This window comes from Mustela erminea, chromosome 2 (assembly GCF_009829155.1).
Source record: "Mustela erminea isolate mMusErm1 chromosome 2, mMusErm1.Pri, whole genome shotgun sequence".
NCBI classification, from domain to species: domain Eukaryota; kingdom Metazoa; phylum Chordata; class Mammalia; order Carnivora; family Mustelidae; genus Mustela; species Mustela erminea.
In genome coordinates, this window is record NC_045615.1 from 118,304,874 (window position 1) to 118,327,917 (window position 23,044).

At 41.4% G+C, this 23,044-nt stretch overlaps 1 protein-coding gene across 4 annotated transcripts in view; it reads left to right on the forward strand.

Annotated features, from left to right (window-relative positions):
- Positions 1-23,044, forward strand: part of RBPJ (recombination signal binding protein for immunoglobulin kappa J region) — a 215,192-nt gene that overhangs the window by 104,793 nt on the left and 87,355 nt on the right. For 2 of the 4 annotated variants that reach the window (XM_032334029.1, XM_032334028.1), the window contains exon 1: positions 4,485-4,710. The exons of 1 other annotated variant lie outside the window; for it this stretch is intronic. Coding sequence is in view for 2 of the 3 variants with exons in the window: in XM_032334028.1 (XP_032189919.1) it covers positions 4,691-4,710 (20 nt within the window). In the remaining variant the exon portion in view is untranslated. One more of the 4 variants, XM_032334030.1, reaches the window with a different exon arrangement.

Consider the following 23,044-nt stretch of genomic DNA (forward strand, 5'->3'; position numbering starts at 1 on the left):
CCAAACCCTGCTTTACAGTCCAAGAAGCTCTCATTGGCTATATACAGCAGGTTTCTCAACCTTTTGGGACATGTGCACCTCTTAACATTGAATAAAAATAATAGTGATCCTGCTATTTCTGAGTAGGATAGGGTAAAGAAATGGATTAATGCCAACCTGGATAAAATCATCACTGTATTCAGCAACTTAAATACTGATTTTTGAAGTGTTGACAATTCTTGCAAAGCATGTATAATACCTTTATTAGATGAATGCAACTTATGGATTTATTAAATAAAAATAATAATGATAAAAACTAATACTACCACAGCAATTATGTGACAGGTATTCTGTGTGATTTAGATATCAACACTTTGAATCCTCATGACGTAATAAACATCTTGAATCCCCCTGAAAACCCTGTGAATCAGGGGCTATTATCTACATTTTGTAGGAGAGGAAACTCGTGCATTAACAATAGGGAGTAACTTGTCCGAGGTATTAGAGTCAGAGCCCGTGCATCGTGGTGCCAGAGCCCGTGTTTTTCATTATGAGGCTGCCCAGAAAATATTCAATGTTTTACTGTGCCTCTTTAATAGAAGATGGGGTATGGGGCGCCTGGGTGGCTCAGTGGGTTAAGCCTCTGCCTTCAGCTCAGGTCATGATCCCAGAGTCCTGGGATCGAGCCCCACATCGGGCTCTCTGCTAGGCAGGGAGCCTGCTTCCTCCTCTCTCTCTGCCTGCCTCTCTGCCTACTTGTGATCTCTCTCCTTCTGTCAAATAAATAAATAAAATCTTAAAAAAAAAAAATAGAAGATGGGGTAACTTAATATTTGAATAAGAGCAATGTTGAAATGTATCACTGAAACGGTTTCGGCCAGGCCAGCAAAGCATGCTCCCTTCGTGAATGTGCTTATTTACTGCCACTAACTCCTTCACATGCCCACTGGACATACACTCAGGGGCTCTGAAATTCACTCCTTTTAGTATTTAGTATCTTGCTTATTGTTTAAAAATTCTCCAAGTTTGGCTCATGGACAGTTTGCTTCAGAATCCCTGATCAGCCTGCTACAGCCTGCCAGAAATGCCTGTTCCCAGGCTTCAGCCCAGATTTACTCATTTAGAATCTTAGGGAGGGGGACATGGGATTCTGATGCCAAGTTTTGAGGACCTTTCTCCAGATTCTTCTTGTGACCCCGCTTAGGATGCCTACCCCCTGCTTCTACATGCACCAACCCCCCACCTGGAGTTCCCCTGAGTACAAGATACTCTTTCACACCTCAGAGCCTGAACATGTTGCTTCCTGTGCTTCTCATGCTTCTTCCTTCTCTGATGGTCCTCTCAAGCCCCCCTCTACTAAGAATCAGTTCAACAGTCTGCTCTGTAAGGTTTCCTAGCATCCATCAGTCAAGAGTTAGGTGCTCCTTCCATTGTACTGGAATGCCCTTAAACTCATAGATCTATCCTAGAATTACACAGCAACTGGTCTGTGACTGTTAGCCAGGGAGTCCCCTGAGGTTTCTGCATTATCTAGCTTCTTAAACCACTAAAGATCCTGCCTGACATGAAGTGGTAGGGACCCTAAACTTGCTGTCTGGACTTGCTTGTAAGTTCAGTGTTACCCAATGATTGGAATAAGTATTGACAGTTCTGCAGTTAATTCTACTGAGATGGTAGGCCAAGTCCATCATTTCTATTAAAAAATAATTTTCTAGCAAATAGGACCAAGGAAATAATTTCATTTGGTCAATGTTTTTCTTCTTGCACACTTAATCCTTTTCTTCCATTTTCCCTTTTTAATGTTTTATATTTTTGAATAAGCTGGGGTTCTCAGATGACCAGGGTTCCAAGTTAAATTAATGGCCTGGACTAGACTATGACTGACCTGTCTTCTTGGGATGAAGACTCTACAGAATACTGCCCTTGGGCATTGTCCTCCTGAGCTATCCCATTCCAAAGCAAATTTGCAGGGAGCTATTGTATTAAATGTCCTTACATCTTTTTTTTTTTTTCCCCTCTGTGAAATATTTAATCAAAGGGATAGGAAAATGCACACACACACACATCAACACACATAACTAAAAACGTTGAAAACGACTCGAAAACCTGATTTCCTGTCCGCTTCATATCCAGTAGAACATGAGCTTCTATTAGGGGACTCACTGTCCTCCAAAAATCAAAACTCAATTCAATTCCACATTTGTGGGTCTGTGAGCCCCCAGCTCCTAGGAAATGCCAGGCTGGGCTGGTAAAGGAACCACACCAGGGCAATCTGAAATGTGCCTGATTGAAGACTGTAACCAGGAATTCAGTGGACAAATAAATAATTCAAAAAGAAGGATACACAAAGCAGTCGTAGCTAAAAGCATCTGATGAAACAATACCTAAAATGGAATGAATATTTCAGCAAACACATGGAAAGTGAAGGGGAAAAAAAGCCAGTATTTTAACTCTTATTAGCGGGAGGAAAGGAAAACAAAACACAAGAACAGAAACTCATATATAGGAATTATTTCAAAATGCTAGTAAGAGATTAGGGGAAATAAATTTTTAAACTGTGCCCTTGAAGGGTGGGGGGCGGAATCTATACGGGGCTACAATGCATGAGCGCAGAGAGTTGTATTTTTTATCTATTCCACTCGCGATGCCAGCGGGTAGATCAGAAAGAAAACCAGAAAGAAAACCAAATGCTAGAAGAGAGTAGGTAAGGAAATCCGAACTTGTTTCAAACCAAGTTAAAGTGGTGGCCAGACTAGGTGACTCAGAGAGATGACTCAAACCCGACACTGGGACCGTCAGCTCCCGGAGGCAGGGGGCGCGGCGTCAAACACACTTTAGGAAAGTACCAGGCTCGAGGAAGGCGACAGGAAACCTCCCCGGGGGCTCGGCCTGGGGCTCCTTCTGCCCTACAGTCTGACCTCTTACCATCTGCACCAAGGAGTTTCTCATCTCCTGGCTTCCCCTTCTTCTTTACAGCCCGCCCATCCCGCCACCCATTTTTCTCCCACAAAGTGTCACGCGGCGTGTGTGTGCAAGACCTCCTGCCCCCTTCCAGCGGCCCTCCGCCGAGAGCTCCCGGCCACGCGCCCACCCGCCCCGCCTCCGCGGCAAGTCCCTCCCTTCCCACCCCGCCCGCACCCGCTGCCCGCCGCCCGCCGCCAGCCGCCCGGGCACGCGCGGCACGAACAGCGCCGGGAGCTCCACTAGACAAACACCTGTCCCGCCTGGGCTCCGCGAGATTTGGGGGCGAAAGCATAGGCAACAGTGGGCGCGTTCTCGCGAGGTTTAGGAAATTTCCCACGGCCCGTGTTGTGTCTGAGTTGAGTAGTGGAAGGCGGTGGGAAGGAGGTGTAGCGTGAGACTGACTGGGCTGCCCGCATTGGGCACATGCGCAGTGCCGCTCGTGTGTGCCGCGCCAATCCTGCGGCGTCTTCAGCAGGTCTCCGGCAGAGAATTCCAGTTCTCCGGGTTTTGGGGCTCCCTACTGGAGGCAGTGCTCGATCTGGGAATCTCTAGGAATTGAAAGGGCAAGGCTGGCTGGGGTGGCGAGGGTGGAGAAAGGGATGTGGCAGGTAGGAAGGAGGGGTCAGGATTCGGGCCCTTCTTTCTATTAAATGCCCAGACGGACCAAGTTGGCCCCGGGGTTTCCAGGCTTAGGTTGCCTGAAGTGCGTCTCCGGCAGCGACCAGTGTCCTCGACTGTGCCAGGCCCACGGAAGGACCCGGGCAGTGTGTGTCCCCATTCCACCTGCGTTCACACACGGCTGGGGACGGCGATGAGGTGCTAAGGAGGCTCACACAGCAGGCAGCTCTCTGCCCCAGGGCCACCCGTGGTTTGAGTGCGGGTGCGGGCCCCATTCCAACGCAGATTTCACCTCTAGAGAAAACTACGCAGCGCTCTGGCATGCATATACGAGGTGGACAGTAGGGGTGTCTTTGCCAGAGGCCTTGTCTTGACCTCATTTCACACCCAAGGAGAAGAAATCTAAGTGCACAGAGTTCAACTGCAAAAGTTTTCCATTTACAGAGCTCTGACAGGTCAGCCCACGTTGTCATCTCGTCTGTGCGCAAGCACGGGGGTTCGAATAGAGCGAAGACACTTCTAGGTTTGTCAGTCGCCGAACTCCAGGCATCTCTGTAGCTCCGGCATCTATCGCCGACATTAGCATAAGGGAGGTGTCCAATGAACGTCTGAATGAATGAAAAGGGCTGGGAACCAGAGTGAGCGGGAAGCCACTTGGAAAACACCCATTTGAGGAGGTGTTTCATCTAGGCCTGTGAAACGCGGCAGATTTTCCCAGGACCCCTCCTCCCTTCCCCTCGGCCCCGCCTCCTGACCCCTCCATTCCCCGTCCCCGTTGTAATCCCCTCCGGTTTTCCTCAGTCTCCACGTACGTCCCTCAGGGCGCGTCCCAAAACCCGGATAACCGGAGCACTCCCCATGGACCACACTGAGGGCTCGCCCGCAGAGGAGCCGCCTGCGCATGCTCCATCGCTTGGGTAGGTTTCCAGGGAAGGCAGCGAGCAGGATCCCCTACTCCGCGGGCGGCGCGAGGCGTCTGGCTCTTCGCGGTGGCTGCGAGGGGAAAGAAGCGCGGGGGCTGGGTGGAATCGAGGAGTGAGGAAAAAGGGAAGGGGCGGGGGAGAGGGACCAGGGAAGGCGTCAGGGGGAATCTCGCGAGGGTTGGAGTTTTGGCGAGAGTTTGTGGAAGATGGCGCCTGTTGTGACAGGGTAAGTCTGGGGGAATCGGAGCGCTGGGAATCGGGAAAGTTGCGGGCGTCTCGCAGCCCGCGGCGGGCGGCGTGTTCGGGGCCGCGGCGCGCTTGGCGTCCGGGGCCGCGGGGGCGGCGTCGCGTGCGTCGAGTGCGGCGGCGGCGTGTGGCCGTGCGCTGCTCGCTCTGCGCCGCCGTGGCTCGGGCTCCGGCGCGTGAGGGCGGGCGGCGGCGGCGGCAGCGGCAGCGGCACCGACGCCGGCGGGTGCGGGCGTGAGTGCGGCCGGGCGCGCGGGGCCCGCGGGCGCCGTGCGGGTCGCGCGCTTCTTGCGCCTCCGCCCGCCTCTAGCGTCTCCGCCCGCGGGCCCGTACTCCGGCCCCGCGCAGCTTTGTTCCTCCCGGACGGTCGTCGCCTTCTCGCCGGGCCGGTGTCCCCGGCCCCGGGCGCTTTGTCTTCCCCGCTGCCCCCCGCGACTCTCTATCCCCGGCCCTTTGTTTCACCGCCTTGGGCGCTTTGTCCGACCCGGCGCGCCCCGCATCGCTTTTCCATCTCCTCCCCTCAGCTGTCCTTCCTCCCGTGCCCCTTTGTTGTGCCCTTCGCTATTCGGTAGTTCAGTGACCTGCCACAGCCCAGGCACCAGATTTCTTTTAATTTTTCTTACATTATTTTTCTCACGTGTTTTCCTCTCACCTTTCGATTTGGTACTTGATTACTCCCGGAGTCTTTGTCTCCCCCATTCAGTGGCTTTTTCACTTGGCACCCCCTTCCCCTCCCATCATCGGTTGATTTATCCACTACCCACGGAGTATGTCGGCTGAACTGTCTCAGCCTCAGGGACTCCATCTGGTGCTTCTGCGCGCAGACAGACCCTACGGTTTGTTGTTGTTTTTGTGGGTCTTAAAGAGGCGTGGAGATAGTTTTCTCCTCGGCGTTCCGCACCCTTTTCTCTTGGGATTGTGTGTACACACACACACACACACACACACACACACCCCTTTCTCTCGGGATTACAGTGTCTCTAGTTTTCTTCGCGATCTCTTTGGGCGCATGGTTGTTTTGCTTGGAAACAGTAGCCCTGGAAAAAGATCTGGTCTTTAGGTTATTGCTCTTCCACCCCCGCCCCCTTTGCCCTTAGGCCGTTTCTGATGGCCTAGGCCAAGGGCAGCTGTCGTAGATTTGCTTCTTGGTTACCTGAGGGTGTTGTAGGGCGGTTAAAAGAGGTGCGAGGTTTGTTTTTGTTTTTGTTTTTGTTTGCTGTTGGTGTGTGAGACTAGTTTCAGATATCCAAGTTAGCTATTCATTAGGTACGTGAATAGTAGTAGCATGAATTTTGATGTTAAAAACTTCTGAATATTCGTGCGGAAAATTTCAGCATTTTCTAGACTATAGGTCTAGAGTTAGTTATTTTACCATTAACTCCTGCTCCCTCAGGAAGAGGGAGGCAGCCTTTTTGGGAGTTTGATATAAATGTTTTACTTTTTCTTTATCATTAGTTATAATTATGTGCTTTTGCTCTGTAGAACGTGACAACCCTTCTGTCCCGTCTTTGGAGTTGAAATGAGGAACACGCTTAAGAGTGCAGTTTCTGGTTGATGAATACTGCTTCTAGAATCTTTGTGGAATGCATTAATCAAATGCAATTAAAAGACATTTAAGTAGTAGACTTAAGTAAGGTGAAGTCACTTCTAATGTTAAAGGACCTTTAAATTGTTCACAGTGCTTATTGTTATGGTAATGTAAAAACTGGGAGTTGTGTGCGTGGGGGAAGGGTGGTGTGGTGTATTTAAATAGCCTGAATATTCTGGTGCTGGGGGTAAGAAGTATTCAGTTTACCAGGATTACTGGGTTGAATATATTGTTCAGAAATTGGGCCCCCCCCTTAAACTAGTTGATCACTCATTTTAGAAGTTTGTTAACAAAATCATTTGGAGTGTCATTTCATTTATAAACTAAAGTCCTACATAAAGTGCTGCTAGTAGAGGATGTACAAGATTTAGTGTAAGGAATGTTGTTAAACATTTTTTCTTTTTTGAAGGCTGCGATTAGAATTAGTAGTTTGAATTTTATTTAATGGAAAATCTTGTTTCCTAATTGATACTTGAGGGTTTTGTGAAAATTTGAAGTCTGGGATCCATGAGTGGATTTTACCTGTAATCATTTGTCTCCTGTACTTTTTCTTTGTGCATAATCATTCTTTTGAAGGTAAAATCTTGACTACTCTTATTCTGACTCTGAACAAAAATGTAAATATGGTGTAATGGAAGGTATTTTGCTCTGGCTTGTACATATAGGAAAGATCACACAAACATCATAAAAGGAACTTTTACAAACTGAGTTGTGTGGGTTTTTTTGTTTCTAAATTGAATTAAGACCTTTATATTGTGATCATATGAAACAGTGCTTTTACTAAATTATATCAAACAGCAGCATATTTAGAACATACAGGGTCAGTTTTGGTTGGAACACTTTCGTTCTGATTATCGACTATTAAAGCTTTAAATTTATTGTCCAGGTATATTGCAGATGGGTCTGCATGGTGTTCTCAGGAAAAAAAGATAAGATGCTTACTTGTAATTTTCAGATCTGTTCTAATATATGCTTCTATGTATTGGATTATTTAAATTAGGTTATTAAAAAGTTATCTCTTGTCCAATAACAACAGATTTCTGTCCTTAAAAGGGTTAGATAAAAAATGGCTTGGGAGAAGGCCACTCTTGCCAGCTGTACATTAAATAATCTTTGGCACTCTGGATGGATAAGGTATTAGGGAAAAAATAGGTGCGTTTGAAAGTTTTTACTAATCTTAATTCTAGGATTGGGTCATTTTAAAAAATAAAGTTTAAAAACCTATGATGTGGTTTTAAAACATTTTTTTGCTTCCTCCTAATACTAAATTTCATGTTATTTCAACTAGGGGCAGTATTTTCTCATGGATTGACTAAAAGTTGTTATTCTTGGCATCTGGCTTTATGATTATTTCCAAGTTACTCTACTTCCCCTGGGCCAATTTCCTAACTGTGTAGTAAAATGGGAATTGTAATAACTTGCCACATCTGCACAGGATTGCTGTGCCTTAGGATTTGCAGAGAGCATCCTTAGATGAAAGGTGTGGTTAAAGTCTAGGAATTGTTACTGAAATAAGCTGATGTGAAGTAGGTCATATTTTATAGGAAGTCAAGTAGGAGGTTATAAACGAAGTTCTTGGCAAGTTACAGTGATGATAGTGGGATGAAAAAAATAAAAATATGTATTATAGTTTGGGTAATAAAACCAGTACATTTTTTCCCCTATAAGCTTAGAGGGAGAGGGATTAGTAAAACAAATTACAGGGTGGTGTATTTGTTGTATAAGAAATTGAAAATCTGTCAGACTCATATGTAATAACACATTGTAAAATTATGGGATGCTTTCCCTCTGTTGATCTGTTTTCTGCATATGGTGTTTTTTTTTTTTTTAAAGATTTTATTTATTTATTTGACAGAGCACAAGTAGGCAGAGAGGCCGGCAGAGAGAGAGGAAGGGAAGCAGGCTCCCTGCTGAGCAGAGAGCCCAGTGAGATGCGGGCCTCGATCCCAGGACCCTGAGATCATAACCTGAGCCGAAGGCAGAGGTTTTAACCCACTGAGCCACCCAGGCACCCGGTGATTTTTTTTTTAACGCTTTCATTTTATGCATATGGGTAGTATGTTTTAAAAATGGTGGCACAAAATGTTTTCATTAGCCTCTAGGCCAGATCTGTTAATAGTAATGACTATTTCAGTATCCCTTATAGTTTTTAATGCTTTGTTACTTGCTCTAAAGAATATTTTCTAACAGCCAAGGCCATGATTTCAGGGTTGGCCCTTGATCTAGGAAAGTGTTTTGCATTTAGGAGATGCTCCTAAGATACTCACTTAACAAACAAAACCTGTTGCTTCTCTGTTCTTGGTAGATGATACAACATCCCAGCTAAGTTTCCCAAGCTAAGTTTCTGGATTCCTCTCTTACACTAACGCTTCACATTTAGACACTAAGAACTAAACATTTTCCCTCCTGAAAATCTCTTGTATCAGTGTCATTCATTCCTACTGTTACAATTCATGTTCTCATCATTTCTCATATGAGTTAGTATAAACATTGGTAGCTTCCTTTTTCTGTTTGTAGACTCACCTCCTTTATCCAGATTCCACAGTCTAAAGAGCAAATCTGATCACTTTACTTAGTTTAAAAACCTTTCAATGGCTCCCCCTAGCAGCCTTCATTAAAGAGGCAGTGGAGTAGAGAGTATGAGCTCACATTTAGCATTTAATCCGGAGTGGGTTCCAGTTCTGTCCCTGCCATTTAAAACCTCTTAACACTGACAAGTGATCTGACTTCTCCTTGCTTTTTTCCATCAAGTGCAAGATAATTAGTCTTAGCTTAGTGGGTTTTGGTGAGGATTGACTGTGAGAAAACATTTAGTAGGATATCTGAACACATAGCAGGTGCTCAAACAATGTTAGCTAGTTAGGCATATATGGTTCTCTATAACTATTTCATTTACTTTTTCTCTAGCTGAACTGTATGCCTTTCTTTCCTCTAATATTCAGTGCTCTGGCTATATTTAAGAATCTGTAGTTCCCTGGGTGGGTTTAGCAGTTTAATGCCTTCCAGTACATGAAAAGTGCTGGTATTAATGGGTTATTATTCAAGACTTAGGTCTGGGGATATTCTAACAGGACCTACCAGCCTGGATTCAGTACCCCTTTAGTGTGTTCTTAAAGGACTCAGGAAAATTCTCTTGAAGTGTCATACTGAGTTGTTATTGTCTGTCACATTCAGAGGCTGTTCGTTAGTTTCCTGGTGGCAGATACCTTTTTTTATTTTATGATCATTTATATGTTCTTATACTCAGAAGAGTGTCCAATACATGATAGGGACTTAGTAAAAAGTTTTCTGAACAAATGACTCAAGAGTACTTCGAAACCTTGGTGCAACCTGGTGCCTGTAGTCAGAATTTGATGTGCATAGGGGATGTATTGATTCTCCAGGAATTTTAATTGCTGAGGTACCCAAAAGAATTGATATTTTCAGCTACAGGCATTCTCATAACCTCTGAAAACATAATAGTGCAATCTTAGCCAGAAGTTCCTTTGGATTATACTATATTGTTTGTACAAAACTGATAAGCTTAAATTTCACATTTTGTGTTTTTGTATAGTTGACCAGTATTTCTAAAAGGTTTTCATTATTTTTACATGTTTTAACTTATTCTTAGATGCATTAAAACTTAAGACTCTGTGGACTGCTTCTTTTAGGGAGGGGGTGCATGCCATAGAACCAGATAATAACCCGATAATCGTGATAATCTTCAGGAAGCCTCAGGAATTATGGACAGGTTACAGTTTCTCCAAGCTTGAGTTTCTGCCTCTATAGAATAGGGAATGATAATTTTGTTGTATTTATCTGACAGGCATGTGACTATCAAGTAAAGTAAAATATGTTAAGTTATAAAGATCAAATAAAACATACATTTAAGTGATTTGTAAATACTAAAAAACTGTATACAAATATTTTCATTGTAACAAATGGTTTCTCCTGCTAACCTTTCACAGGCAGGGTTCAGGTTGGACTTTTTATTTTGTGGTTTGTGGGTCATGTTTTAGGAAGGCAGCAGTGTATTTAGTGCAGAGGACCGCAGCCCATGAAATATGTGCCTTGGCATTTTGAGCAGACATATTTGGTAAATTACTGTTTGACCATGGATGTTGTCATTGAGTCACCCCCAACTTTTGGGGTCTACTTGTTACTGCTGTCTTCTCTGCTTAGACGACTGTAATAATGTAGGAATGTTGAATGCCTGACTGCTAACCATCCTTCATACACCCTGCCCACAGTTCTGGATGCTCCTTAGGTCTAGCACAACATCATGGTGTCGCTTATGCCTCATTAGGCCTACTTCTGCTTCAGGGAATAAAATGATATCCTAATAGTATGAAAAGGATAATGTGTTTCCTGAACATACTTCTGAGGAAAAGCCAGCGTTAGAGGCACTCCGACTTGGGTTGTATAATTGATAGTAATTACCTATCTGCATAAATATTTGTGTAGGTTTCAGATTGGTCATGTTCATGGCAATCTTAGAAATATTTGCACTATTTTAAGTTTACAAAAACAATACAGAAACCACTGCTGCTTAGGTATCCTGAGTTGCATAAACTTTCGGATAAAAATGCTGCACCTGTTGGATGTGAGCTGGAATATACTAGATAACAAGTTGACTATTTTTAACTCTCCTCCCACGCTTCCTTTTCTATATTCAGTAGTTTTGGCCTTAGAGCTGTTTTTTCTGCGCATTGTTAATTAGATGATAGAATTATAAAAAGTTTATATAACCAGGAAAAATGTTTATCACTTTATGAAACTGTTATTTTTTATTAGTGTGGTAGAGATTGTGTTCTATAACTGCAGTATTAGTTGCCTTATAAAGAACAGAACCAATGTTGTAGGGTTTTTTCTTTTTTATTATGAAAAATCTATTTTGAAATTAGTTTTTCTCCAGACAGAATATACTAGATTTTGGCTAGTTTGTATAATTGGAAGAAGGGCATTTGTTCCCTTATTGGAAAACTGCAGACCCACTAAGATCTTGCATTATTTTGCTAACATACCTTTTATTACTATTATTATTTCAAAGATTTAATTTATTTATTTGACAGAGAGCGCGGGCACACCAGCAGGAGGAGCAGCAGGCAGAGGGAAAAAGGGAGAAGCAGGCTCCCTGCAGAGCAGGGGGAACTGGAACTCCATCCCAGCACCCCAGGATCATGACCTGAGCCAAAGGTGGTCTTTCAACGGACTGAGCCACCCAGGCACCTTAACATACCATTTTTTAAAAAATAATTGTTTGAGAGAGAGAGAGTGCATGCATCAGTGGGAGGGGCAGAGGGACCCAGAGAGGGTTAGAATCTCCAGCAGATATCCCGCTCAGCAGGAAACCAGCCACACGGGGCTGGATCTCATGACCCCAAGATCATGACCTGAGCTGAAACCAAGAGTAGGATTCTCAACTGACTGAGCCACCCAGGCACCCCATTTTTTGTTGTTGTTTTTGTTTTGTTTTGTTTTTAATAGACTTTATTTTTTAGAGCAGTTTTAGGTTCACGGCAATATCCAGGAGAAGGTACAGAGATTCCCCATGTTCTTCCTGCCCCTGTAAATAAATAGCCTCCTTCATTATCAGCATCTCAGCAGAGTGGCCGATTTGTCATAATTGATAAACTTATACATTATTATCTGAATCATAGTTTACATTAGACTTTGTTCTTTGGGTTTGGTCAAATGTGAATGTATCCACAAGCGTAGTATCTTACAGAGTAGTTTCATTGCCCTAAAAATCCTGTGTTCTGCCCACTCATACCCTTCCCACCCCTAACCCCTGCAACCACTGAGCTTTGTATTGTCTCTTCAGTTCATTGTCTCATGCGTTTTCCAATCATTTAATTTTTGGTTTGAGTATGAGAAAATTTTTCTTTCAAGATTTTATTTATTTATTTGACAGACAGAGATCACAAGTAGGCAGAGAGGCGGGGGGTGGGGGGAAGGAAGCAGGCTCCCCGCTGAGCAGAGAGCCCAATGTGGGGCTCGATCCCAGGACCCTGGGATCATGACCTGAACCGAAGGCAGAGGCTTTTACCCACTGAGCCACCCAGGTGCCCCGAGAAAATTTTTCATTCAAAAAATTATATAGTTCTGTACAGAGCTCCTGATACATAACTCCAACTGGAGGAAGCAGAAACATTGAGGTTCCCAATCATGAAGGGAGGGGTTAAGGGAATTGCCTATAACCGTGCTTTAGTAGTTCTCTTTTATAACTGCTTAGTATGTTTTAAATAAACAATTGCTGAACACATAATAGGTGTGACTGCTATGTTAGCAGCTTTATAAAGGTGGCCAAGAAGTTGTTTGGTAAAGCTCATGATTTAGTGGAAAGTGCATAGATATAATAAAGATTCTAAGTGCTGTAACATGTTGGTGGGAACACAGGTGTGAATGATTATTTTAATTGGAGGAGAGTTCTTAGAAAAGGTGAGAGTCTATAGGGGTATTAGGAAATAAAACTGGAAAAGCATTTGGGCCTTCTTGGAGGACCTTGAGTGCAAAGTTAAGGGCTTGGATGTCACTCAGGGTTTGGGGTAAGAGGACATTCATTGAACGTTGTCAGAGGTGAGGTGGGGTGTAATCAGTGTCACATAGATGGGGGTGGATGGAGACTATAGGAGAAATGTAACCAAGGTCTGATCTTTATAGTAGCAGGCCTCGGAATGGAAAGAACAGAACAGCTTTTTGAGACAGGATGGTATTGGGAGCTTTGAATCAGTACTCTGTAGACAATCTGTGGCTACAAGCATTTCACTTAATTTGGTTTGCCCTTGTCTAAAAAATTGGAGAAAACAATACTTCGTGGTATTGGTGTGAAGGTTATATGAGATATGAGATTATAATATGCCTAGCTCAGTTCTAGGAGTAGTAGTTGCTCAATAAACAGGTTCTTCTCTTCCCCTTATCTGGAGTAGAATTTAAAAGATAAGATGGGGGAGCAGGGAAGGAAGGCAAGGTGGGGGAAAACCAAACAATAAAGCTGGGTGAAGTGATTAGAAATGGGAAAGTCTGAGTGAGGTGAGCAGGTACAAGAAAACCTACATAGCAGTGTTTTGTTTCTTTTAGCTTTTGAACAAATGCTGAATCCTTAATTTGCATATTTCTGTATCATTTTTGTATACTTTTGTAACATTTAACATCTTTCTGCAGTTATATAAATATATCTGTATTGAGTGTTTTTCCCCTTCCAAATCTGATTTGTCAGCCACCTCTGTAAGGACAGGATCAATATTTTACTTACATTGCATAATTATGTCGCAATTGTTAGCTGAAAACGTTACTTGCTAGATGAATAGGACTTGAATGGATTTAATATATAAACTTGCCACTAGGTGGCACTTACTCTGAGTGATAAATCTGACGTTCAGCGTAGATTAGTTTTTCTATGAACCCATGGAGAAACTGGCCGCCTGGATTATGGTCAGCTTTCAGCCATTCCTGCGCTATACTTTTTGAAGTGGAATATGAAACATACATTAAATAGAAAACTCAAAGTATTGAAAAATAGAAAAGCATAATGCCATAACATGTCCTGTAGAAAGAAGCTGAAGGGAAGCTCAGTGAAATTGCGCAAGTGACCAAAACATATAGACCATGAAGCCTTGGTGGTTAGATTTTAGGCGATGATTTTTATGGTTAAAGGAGAAGACTGTAGGAAGTTGTTTCTTACTGGATTTACTGAAAGATGATGATGAAGTTTGTAGAGATACTAGACTGTGATTCTGTGTTATTTATGTTTTGGTATATTATATTCTCCCTATAACATACCAGAGTATGTAATTATATCCAGTGTGACAAATGTTAGAGATTGTTAACTCCATTAGATTCAAGAAACTTTAGAGCTGGAAAAGACTTCACTAATCATGTGTTCTAAAGTAACTGATTTTTTTTTTTAAGATGTTATTTGTTTATTTGACCCAGAGAGGGAGAGAGAGTGAGAGAGCACCCAAGCAGGGGGAGAGGCAGAGGGAGAGGAAGAAGCTCGATCCCAGGACCCTGGGATCATGACCTGAGCTGAAGACAGGCTTAACGGACTGAGCCACCCAGATACCCCTAAAGTAAATACTTACTTAAATGAAGGCAGAGATAGACTGAGTAATTTCCAGTTGGCTAATGGCTGAGACCCATTCAGTAATTGAGCTGGGTCTAGTTCTGGTTTGTTTTTTAGGGAGAGACTTGTGCTTGTCTTTTTTCTGTATACCACTCCACTGCTTTTTAATGTTACATGCTCTTTGCTTTGTCTTTGTTTTTCCTGTGAGTATGAACTTAACGCCAAGAATACAAATCTCTCAGTCCCAAGCTTGGTTTGAGGGCTGCTGCCAGTGTTAATAAACCATCAGCTCTGAGCTTGGCCTTTTCTTTCCTCCTTGGCTGTTTTCCTGTTCTTGATGCTGCTTATGTTCTCTGTCTTATGTTTTTGACTGACCAGTGCTCTGTTTTAGAACACAGTTGTTCTCAGTGCCCACTTGTCACCCACTCTCTTTAGTTGTCCCTACTCTAGAACTGTGTGGGTTATGGCTTACCTGGCTCACCCCAGTGTCTGCCTCTTGCCTCCCTAGCATCTTAGTTCTGCCACTTGCACTAAATTGCAGCTTGTTGTTTCCAGAGCCTCTGGTAGAGAAAATGGATGGACAGAAAAAGAGATTTAGATTAAAGACTGTCATATAAGGAAGGAGGCTATAACTTGAAATTTTACACTGGAGGATGTAACCATTTATGAACCTGGTGATTTTTTATACAGGGGTTTTTCTAACGTATATGTCAGGACAGTATTATTCCCTGACTGTGGAATTCATTAAATGTGTTGTATCTATCATCTGTGTTTAACCAAACGTCAGGGAAGTGAATTAAATCCATTTCAGCATTCCAAAGATGATAGTGATAGTTTTAGTAATTTACTTACAGCTTATAATAAGTGTTGTCATTTGATTAAATGGATAGTACTGAATTAGTGGGAGTTGCCACTTCACTACTGTGATGTTAAAAAAACAAACTTGGTAGCTGTAGCTTTCGAAGATTATTTCCCAATTATTGGTAAACAAGCCATTTTTCATCCTGCCCTACTCCACGATATAGGGGAAATCTTTTACATATAGGATTTAGGAACATATCATTTACTTAAACGTGGTTTCCAAGGATGTAACTCCTGAAAGTTGTCAGTTGGTAAATTAAATATCTTAAATTACACTAGAATTTAAATTAACGTGGTAGCTTCGATGTGCAGTTGATTTATTTTTTCACCTCATTTTTAGCTTGTTTTTCTAATTCAGGCAAGTGATTGTTGATATGGGACTTTTTCTTAAGGGTTAATTAATATCATTCGTAAATACTTGGATTATTTTTTCTGTTGGAAAAATGTATACAAGAAATTCAAAAGTTATTTGAACATATTATGAAAAGTCAGCGGCTGTAGTCTTCCACCAGGAAATTAACTACTGTGAACAATTGGGAGTATAGTCTTCAACTTTTTTTTTTTTTTTTTTTTTTTTTAAGTGGAAATGCTGACATTCTATTAAATGTCAGTAGTTTAGTAAACATATAAAGAGGTTTTAGGGAATTGACATTTTGTTGAGTATCTACTGAGTCCTCAACTACATTGAGGGAGATAGTATCTCCATTTTATAGTTAAGAAGTCTGAGGGTCTGGTATTTAGTAATTTAACTCAAGTTCATGAAGCTTTACTTCTGCCTCTGCCATTCATTGCCCTGCCTGTACTGATAAGAGCTTTTGTCTCTACCTAAATGAAAACCACCTGAAAGCTTCCAAGCTCTTTCCTAGGTGGCAAGCAGTGCCAGAGAGAATTCTAATAAAGAGTTTATTATATTAGATTATTACTTTAGATGAAGTATTAGATTTACTATTTGATTATTTGAAAAAGAAATGTATTCTAGAAATGCATTCAAAGTTAGATTTGACGATGTATTTATAACCATATTTTTCCAATGAAATGTCTTTTTCTTCTTTTGTGTAATAACTGTATTTTCCAGGTGATAATTTTTGTCAACTTATTTTTTTCTTAAGATTTTATTTACTTAATTTGACAGAGATCACAAGTAGGCAGAGAGGCAGGCAGAGAGAGAGAGAGAGAAGCAGGCTCCCTGCTGAGCAGAGAGCCCAATGAGGAGCTCTATCCCAGGACCCTGGGATCATGACCTGAGCCAAAGCCAGAGGCTTTAAGTCACGGAGCCACCCAGGCACCCCACTTTTTGTCAACTTATATGAAGTACTTTCTACTACTGTTTCATTTGTCATTCGATTTTATTATTGTCTTGAGTTTAAAATTTTAATGTAGTCAAATTTGTAGTTGTGCCTTTGACTTTATGTTTTGCCTGTCTTCCTCACACCTGAAATTATGAGAGCATTCTTTTGCTTTTCTTATAAATGTTCTTTTACAATTTAAAAAATTATTTATCCCTTTAACCCTTCTGGGAGGTTTTGGTTGGTTGGTTTGTTGGTTGTTTTTTCCTTTTTTTCCTGTGTGTTATATGATGAGGCTCTGAACTTATTTTTTCTAAGTGTATAACCAAATGTATTATTTTCATATACTCATTTTTTTCTGTCCTCTGTTGTATAGAGTTATGCTTCTTAAAATGAGATCCTTGGAGGGCAGCAGTGGGCAAAATTTTAAAATGCACATTCTTTCACTCCACCCCGATCTCCTGTCTCTGAAGCCCTGGAGGGATAGAGTCTGGCAGTCTGTTTTATTTAGCAAGCCCTCCAGGTGATTTTGATGCCTGTTGAAGTTTGTAAATCATGGTTGAGAACTCCTCCCTGCTCCTGCACTGGATCCCATTCCTTCTCAGCTACTCTAGAACATTGGGGTAGCCAGCTAGCTTATTACCTTTCTCTTGAAGTATCCTTGACAGTGTATAAACATGCTCTTATTTCTCTGGATTCCGATTCCCCTTTAGTTTTCTTTTTCTCCTTTGCCCTTTGCAATCAACTTCCTATGCAGAGTTCTTTCTGTCTCCACTCTCCATTCTCCCTAAACCTACTACTTAAGCCAGGCCTTTATCTCCACCATTCCACAACAAAACTGCTCCTCTTGTTAAACATCTGCCTTCGGCTCAGGTTTCTGGGTTCGAGCCCCTTATAGGGCTCCCTGCTCAATGGGGAGCTTCTCCCTTTCCTTCTGCGTGTTGCCCCTCACCCCCCCAGTTGTACTTGCTCTGTCTCCGTCAAATGAATGAATAAAATCTTAAAGAACAAAACCAAAAAACCCCTCCTCCTCTTAACTTACCATGTTAAAGTATGGGTGAATGTAGTGGTGAGTTTTTTTCATGCGTTATCTGACTTGATCAGCATTTGATATCTTGGATCACTGCCTTCTTGCTCAGATACTTTTAATTTGTCTTATAGGATACAAGTGTCCTGGGCAGCCACCTTTCTGGTACCTTTTTCTAGGTCTCCTTTCTAGTACTTTCTCATTCTACCACATTTTTTCCTGCCTTTTACCCCACATTCTGTACTCTTTCTTGTTTTATTTTTCTCTCTTACATGTATCAACTTATCACGATATGTATTCTTTGCCTTTTGATTTTGTCTTTCTCTGCCCTGCTAAAATAGAGTGCTTGGTACATAGATGATGTTCAGTTTTTGTGGAATGAGTGAATGAACCAATGAAATGTTTTAGCAGTGTCACTTTTTGAATGCTCTTTTTCTCCCGGATTTGAAATCCTGCTTATATTCCTGTATGTTATAAAGTCTTATAGGCCCCCAGTATCAGTACAGATTTATCTAATGTGTTTTGAATATAATCTGTTACCTGAATGTGGTTCAGTAGCCTTGAGATCTGTTATATTTAGCCTTTGCCACTGTCTGGTGTGGAAGGTAGTATTAATCTGTTTTATAGAAATTTAACCAAATGTACTTGCTAGTTGGTGGAGGAGTTGGAATTCAGACTCATGTCTCTGGTTTTCAGTTCATTGTGATGAGCATCTTTTAATGATTGTGTAATCTAGTATGTGATAATGCTACTGGGCATTCTTCCTCTCCACACCCCCCCTCCCCAAATTCATCTTTTTTGTCTGTCTACATGATTGATTGTGCTCTCTTACCAGAAGATCCCCTTCCCTTGGTCCAGCCAGAGTAAAGATCTGAGACAGAAGTGTGAAGTTGAGTAGGGAATTGGTTTATGTGGGATTTTTTAAAAAGTGGACTTTATTTTTTGGACACTTTTATGTGGGATTTTTGTCTCTGCATTTCGGTTTATAATTTTGGAAGAACATTTGTAGAAAGAACACAGGCTGGAGGTCGTGAAACAGATTCTGTTCATTAAGAAATTTGGTAATCTCTCTCTTTTTTTTTTTTTGGCGTGCATGATAAATACCTTTTTGATCTAGGATTTAAGTTACATGTGATACTGTATGTGTCAGAGAACTTAGAAAATAAAATAATGCTTGTACTATAACGATGAAAAGTATTACTCTTAAGAATGACTTGTCTCATACTTATGGTACTCTAGATACATTCATTCTTTGTATTATACTGGAGTACTTTTAATTTTGTTTTATGTCAAACTGTTTTATAAATGTAATTTTAAAGTTTTTGCTGCAAATGTTGTTTTTCTAAGACAGCAGCTGTGGATGTGGCTTAAAAACTGATGAGCATCTACAATGATGAGCCTTTATGGAGCAATGAAAGGCTGCTTACAAATTGTAGCCGTGGTTGAAATGAATTGTGTGTTTGTTATTTGTGAATCCCTAAGGGTAAATGTGTTTTGAGGGGGGTGAATTAGGATAGTACAAACTGAGAGAGTGTTTCTGTTCTGGTAATCTTTGGAGCAGTCATTTCTGCTACTTAAGACTGAAGGAATTTAGAATATTATGCATGACTACTTTGATAGATTGTTTCTTTAAACATGTTATTCAGATATTTGTAAAGGTAAATTGTAGTTTTAAGATATTTTATGACATGGTTTCTGTCATCAAATATTTTTACTCTCAACTGCTGTGTATAATAGCTCTTGCAAATGATCTTTACCTGTGTCTACGGTTTAAAACCCTTAAGTGTTGTTTGGGACTTAAGTATTTTCTATTTGGTATGATTAGCTCATACATATCAGTAGTTATAGGCACAGTGCATATACCCATTTTTATTTCAAAAGCTTACGGTTTTAAAATGTTACTGAACAGGTTGAAATAGTTAACTCTTAAGTTATTAAAAGTAGTTTTACTTAAAGATATTAATTGCTACATCTAAGAGTTGAGCTACAAGAAGTAAAGGGGTTGTGGTATTTTCTGTGAAGATACCTAGAAGATAAATCTCTCAAAAGAATTCTAGAAAATGTTTATTTTTTTAAAAAAGGAAGGGTGGAGAAGTGACATTTGGAACAAATGAGGATCCAAGAGACCAAAAAAACCCCACCGCAGTAGTATGTGGGATTATGGCCAGTATTTCTGAATGTCTTAGAATATGTATTTGCAAATCTCTGACCTATTTATATATTTAAATCATCAAAATAGATTCACTTTACTTTTAAAGGCAGTACTTAACATGCTTCCTGATCATAAATTGTTGAGTATTGAAGATACTCAAACGTATGTTGTTAAAGGTAAACTTTTTTATTAAATTTAGTGTCATTCCTTCTAGTAATAATGTTTAAACTTTGACAATACCATCTGTTCTTTTATTGTATGGGGCATGTTTTCAGGAGGATTTTATGCACATTAAAAATAACAGTTTTTCGGGGCACCTGAGGCTCAGTGGGTTAAGCCTCTGCCTTCAGCTCAGGGCATGATCTCAGGGTCCTGGGATTGAGCCCTGCATTGGGGCTCTCTGCTCAGCGGGGCGCCTGCTTCCCTCCCCCCCATCCATTCCCCCCCCCCCGCCACCGCCTCTCTGCCTACCTGTGATCTCTGACTGTTGAATAAATATATAAAATCTTTTAAAAAAGATAACAATTTTTGTAAATTGTAGTTATTATCTGTAGTCATTTTTAGATGTAAGCGTTCTCTGTGAGTTACCTCTGAGTCCTCATCAAATTTTAGGAGCGCAGATGTAGACCACCAGTGGAATAATTAGCCAAGAAATATTAAGGGTTAGAGAGCCCTTTATGTAATATTTAATTTCCTGGCCAGTTTATATGAATAATTAGTTTTGAGGCAGTTAAAATTTCTTCTCTTGGGATTTCACAGTTGTTACGGATAGCTGTAATCACTAGGGAAGTAGAAATATTATTTTCATCGAACAGATGGCTTTCCTAGCCCCGGTCCTTAACACTGCCTACTGAGGTTCATGTTTATGTTGGATGATTTCCTAATCACACCTTTTAAAAGATCACACCTGGTAGTAGAATATGATGCAGATGATAAAATGACTTAGTCAATTCGAGAACTTGTAAAAAGTTGAAAGTGTGTATAGTTCCCACGCTCCTGCGGAAGGTAATCTGTTTGTGTTAGAGAAATCAGTAGTGGCTACTAATGCTTCAGCTGTCCTTTCAGGGATTCCTTAGCTACCTCTTCCACTTTTTGACTTTCATGAGCTCTGACATCACTGTGCTATTTTCATTTCTGTCTGGTCAGATGGCCAGCCCATCCAGTGCTTTGAGGCATTGAGAGTTTTTGTTAGGCTTAAGGATAGGTTTCCATTGTGTATGAGGAAGATTTTCAGAGAATACAGTGATGCAGGGGCTTAAATTATAAAATCCCATCGTTTTTCAACTCTAATGGGAAGCTTTGGTGGAGATTTTACTAATAGGATTATCTTTCTCCTTCTGTTCTCTTTCTGTTGGAAATTTAAAAACACGTGCACACATGTATTAGAGATTCACACGTATTGTTAAGGCTCCTGAAATTTCAACACCACAGTCAATGTGGTTCTAAGAACTTTACATTTGGAGACTGTGTTTAGTCAATAGCAAGATAATGTTTGTTTTTTGAAGTCATTTCTTTTTTTTTTTTTTAAGATTTTATTTATTTTTTTGACAGAGATCACAAGTAGGCAGAGAGGTAGGCAGAAAGAGAGGGAGAGGGAAGCAGGCTCCCTGCTGAGCTGACAGCCCGATGTGGGACTCAATCCCAGGACCCTGAGATCATGACCTGAGCCGAAGGCAGCGGCTTAACCCACTGAGCCACCCAGGTGCCCCTTGAAGTCATTTCTTAGTGACATCTGAAAAAAAGCCAGTGATACTTTGAAGATAAGTGAAGACATTACCTTTTGGAAGGATAGGGTGGGGCTTTACTTTTAATATAACTGGTCAGGGCAAGATGTAAGAGTTATGGTAGATCGATTTCAGCTTTTATTCTATCAACAGTTTGTCAAGAAGGATAAAAATTCTCGTGCTGGGGCACCTGGGTAGCTCAGTGGGTTAAGGCCTCTGCCTTCGGCTCGGGTCATGATCCCAGGGTCCTGGGATCGAGCCCCTCATCGGGCTCTTTGCTCCTCGGGGAGCCTGCTTCCTCCTCTCTCTGCCTGCCTCTCTGCCTACTTGTGATCTTTGTCTGTTAAATAAATAAAATCTTAAAAAAAAAAAATTCTCGTGCTTTACACATGTTGTCATGGGCAGGTTGGTACTGCCATTCGTTGAGATGAGATAGCACTGAGATAAATGGCATAGTAGAGGAGTTAGTTTTGGGGGGAGACATTTCTGGTTTTGAGTGTGTTGAGTTTGAGGTCCTTGCAAGAGATAGATGAAGATATCTGGTGGCCAGTTACATATATGTGTTAGGTGTGTGGTTCCTGGAGCTCAGGAGAGAGGTCAAGGTTGGAGAGACATACCTGAAAACTTCTGGATGGTAATTAAAACCTCCCTGGGAGAGTTGGAGTTAAGCAGGGACAAACTGCTGGTGAGCACTAAAATTTAAGGAATGGGTAGAGGTGTGGAAACCAGTGGGAAAAAAACTTATACTGAAAGATGTGGGACAAAACCTAGACAATATAGTGTCACAAAAATGAAGAGTACTTTTAGAAGGCGAGAAAACTAGTCAATTGCATCAGATGCTGGAAAGAGGGCAAATGCTATGGGACTTGAAAGGCCTTAGTAAGAACAATTTCAGTAGAGTGTTGGAAGCTGCAATGTGTTGTGATGGTGCTTTTAAAGGTAGAATAAGCTTGACTTGTTTAGATGCTGATTTAGAAGGAACAAAGGGAGGGAAGGGGATGAAACTTACACTGAAACTCTTTGGGTGCTTTTTTAAAAAGGGTTTTGTTGGGGAGGCAGATGCACAATTCAGTAATGCTGTGACTGTGAGGACATTAATGAATTTGATTCTGTTAACTTCAGTCTTTTCACATTGACTATCCCATTTTAAGATTGAGATTCTTTATTGTTTTTCTCCTGAAGGGATGGTGTTTATGCTTGATTCCACCATATTTTTTGCTTGGTGTCTCTGACTCACGGAAATGGTGGATTTAGTTAATTTCTGTTGCGTGTCCTTGGGTCTTTATCCATGCACTGCGAGAGTTACGTGTGACACATGCAGCAGTTTGTTCTGTTTTGTGCTATGTCACAGTCTGTAGACTTCTCATTGCTCCCCTCTGTCTATAGAAAGTTAACATGTACCCCGGTATATGTTGTGTGTTTATACAATTGTGTAATTATACTGAACGGTTGTACTTTAATAATGGACACATCAAAATGCATATGGAAGTTTGAAATGTTAAAAAATATTGTGATAAAAATAAAGTAAGGTTTTAAAGACACTTTATTAGAATGAAAGATCCCTCATCTTTACAAGGCATTTTTTTAAGTGGCACCACTGTATTTAAAGATAAATTTGCTATATAACTTGGG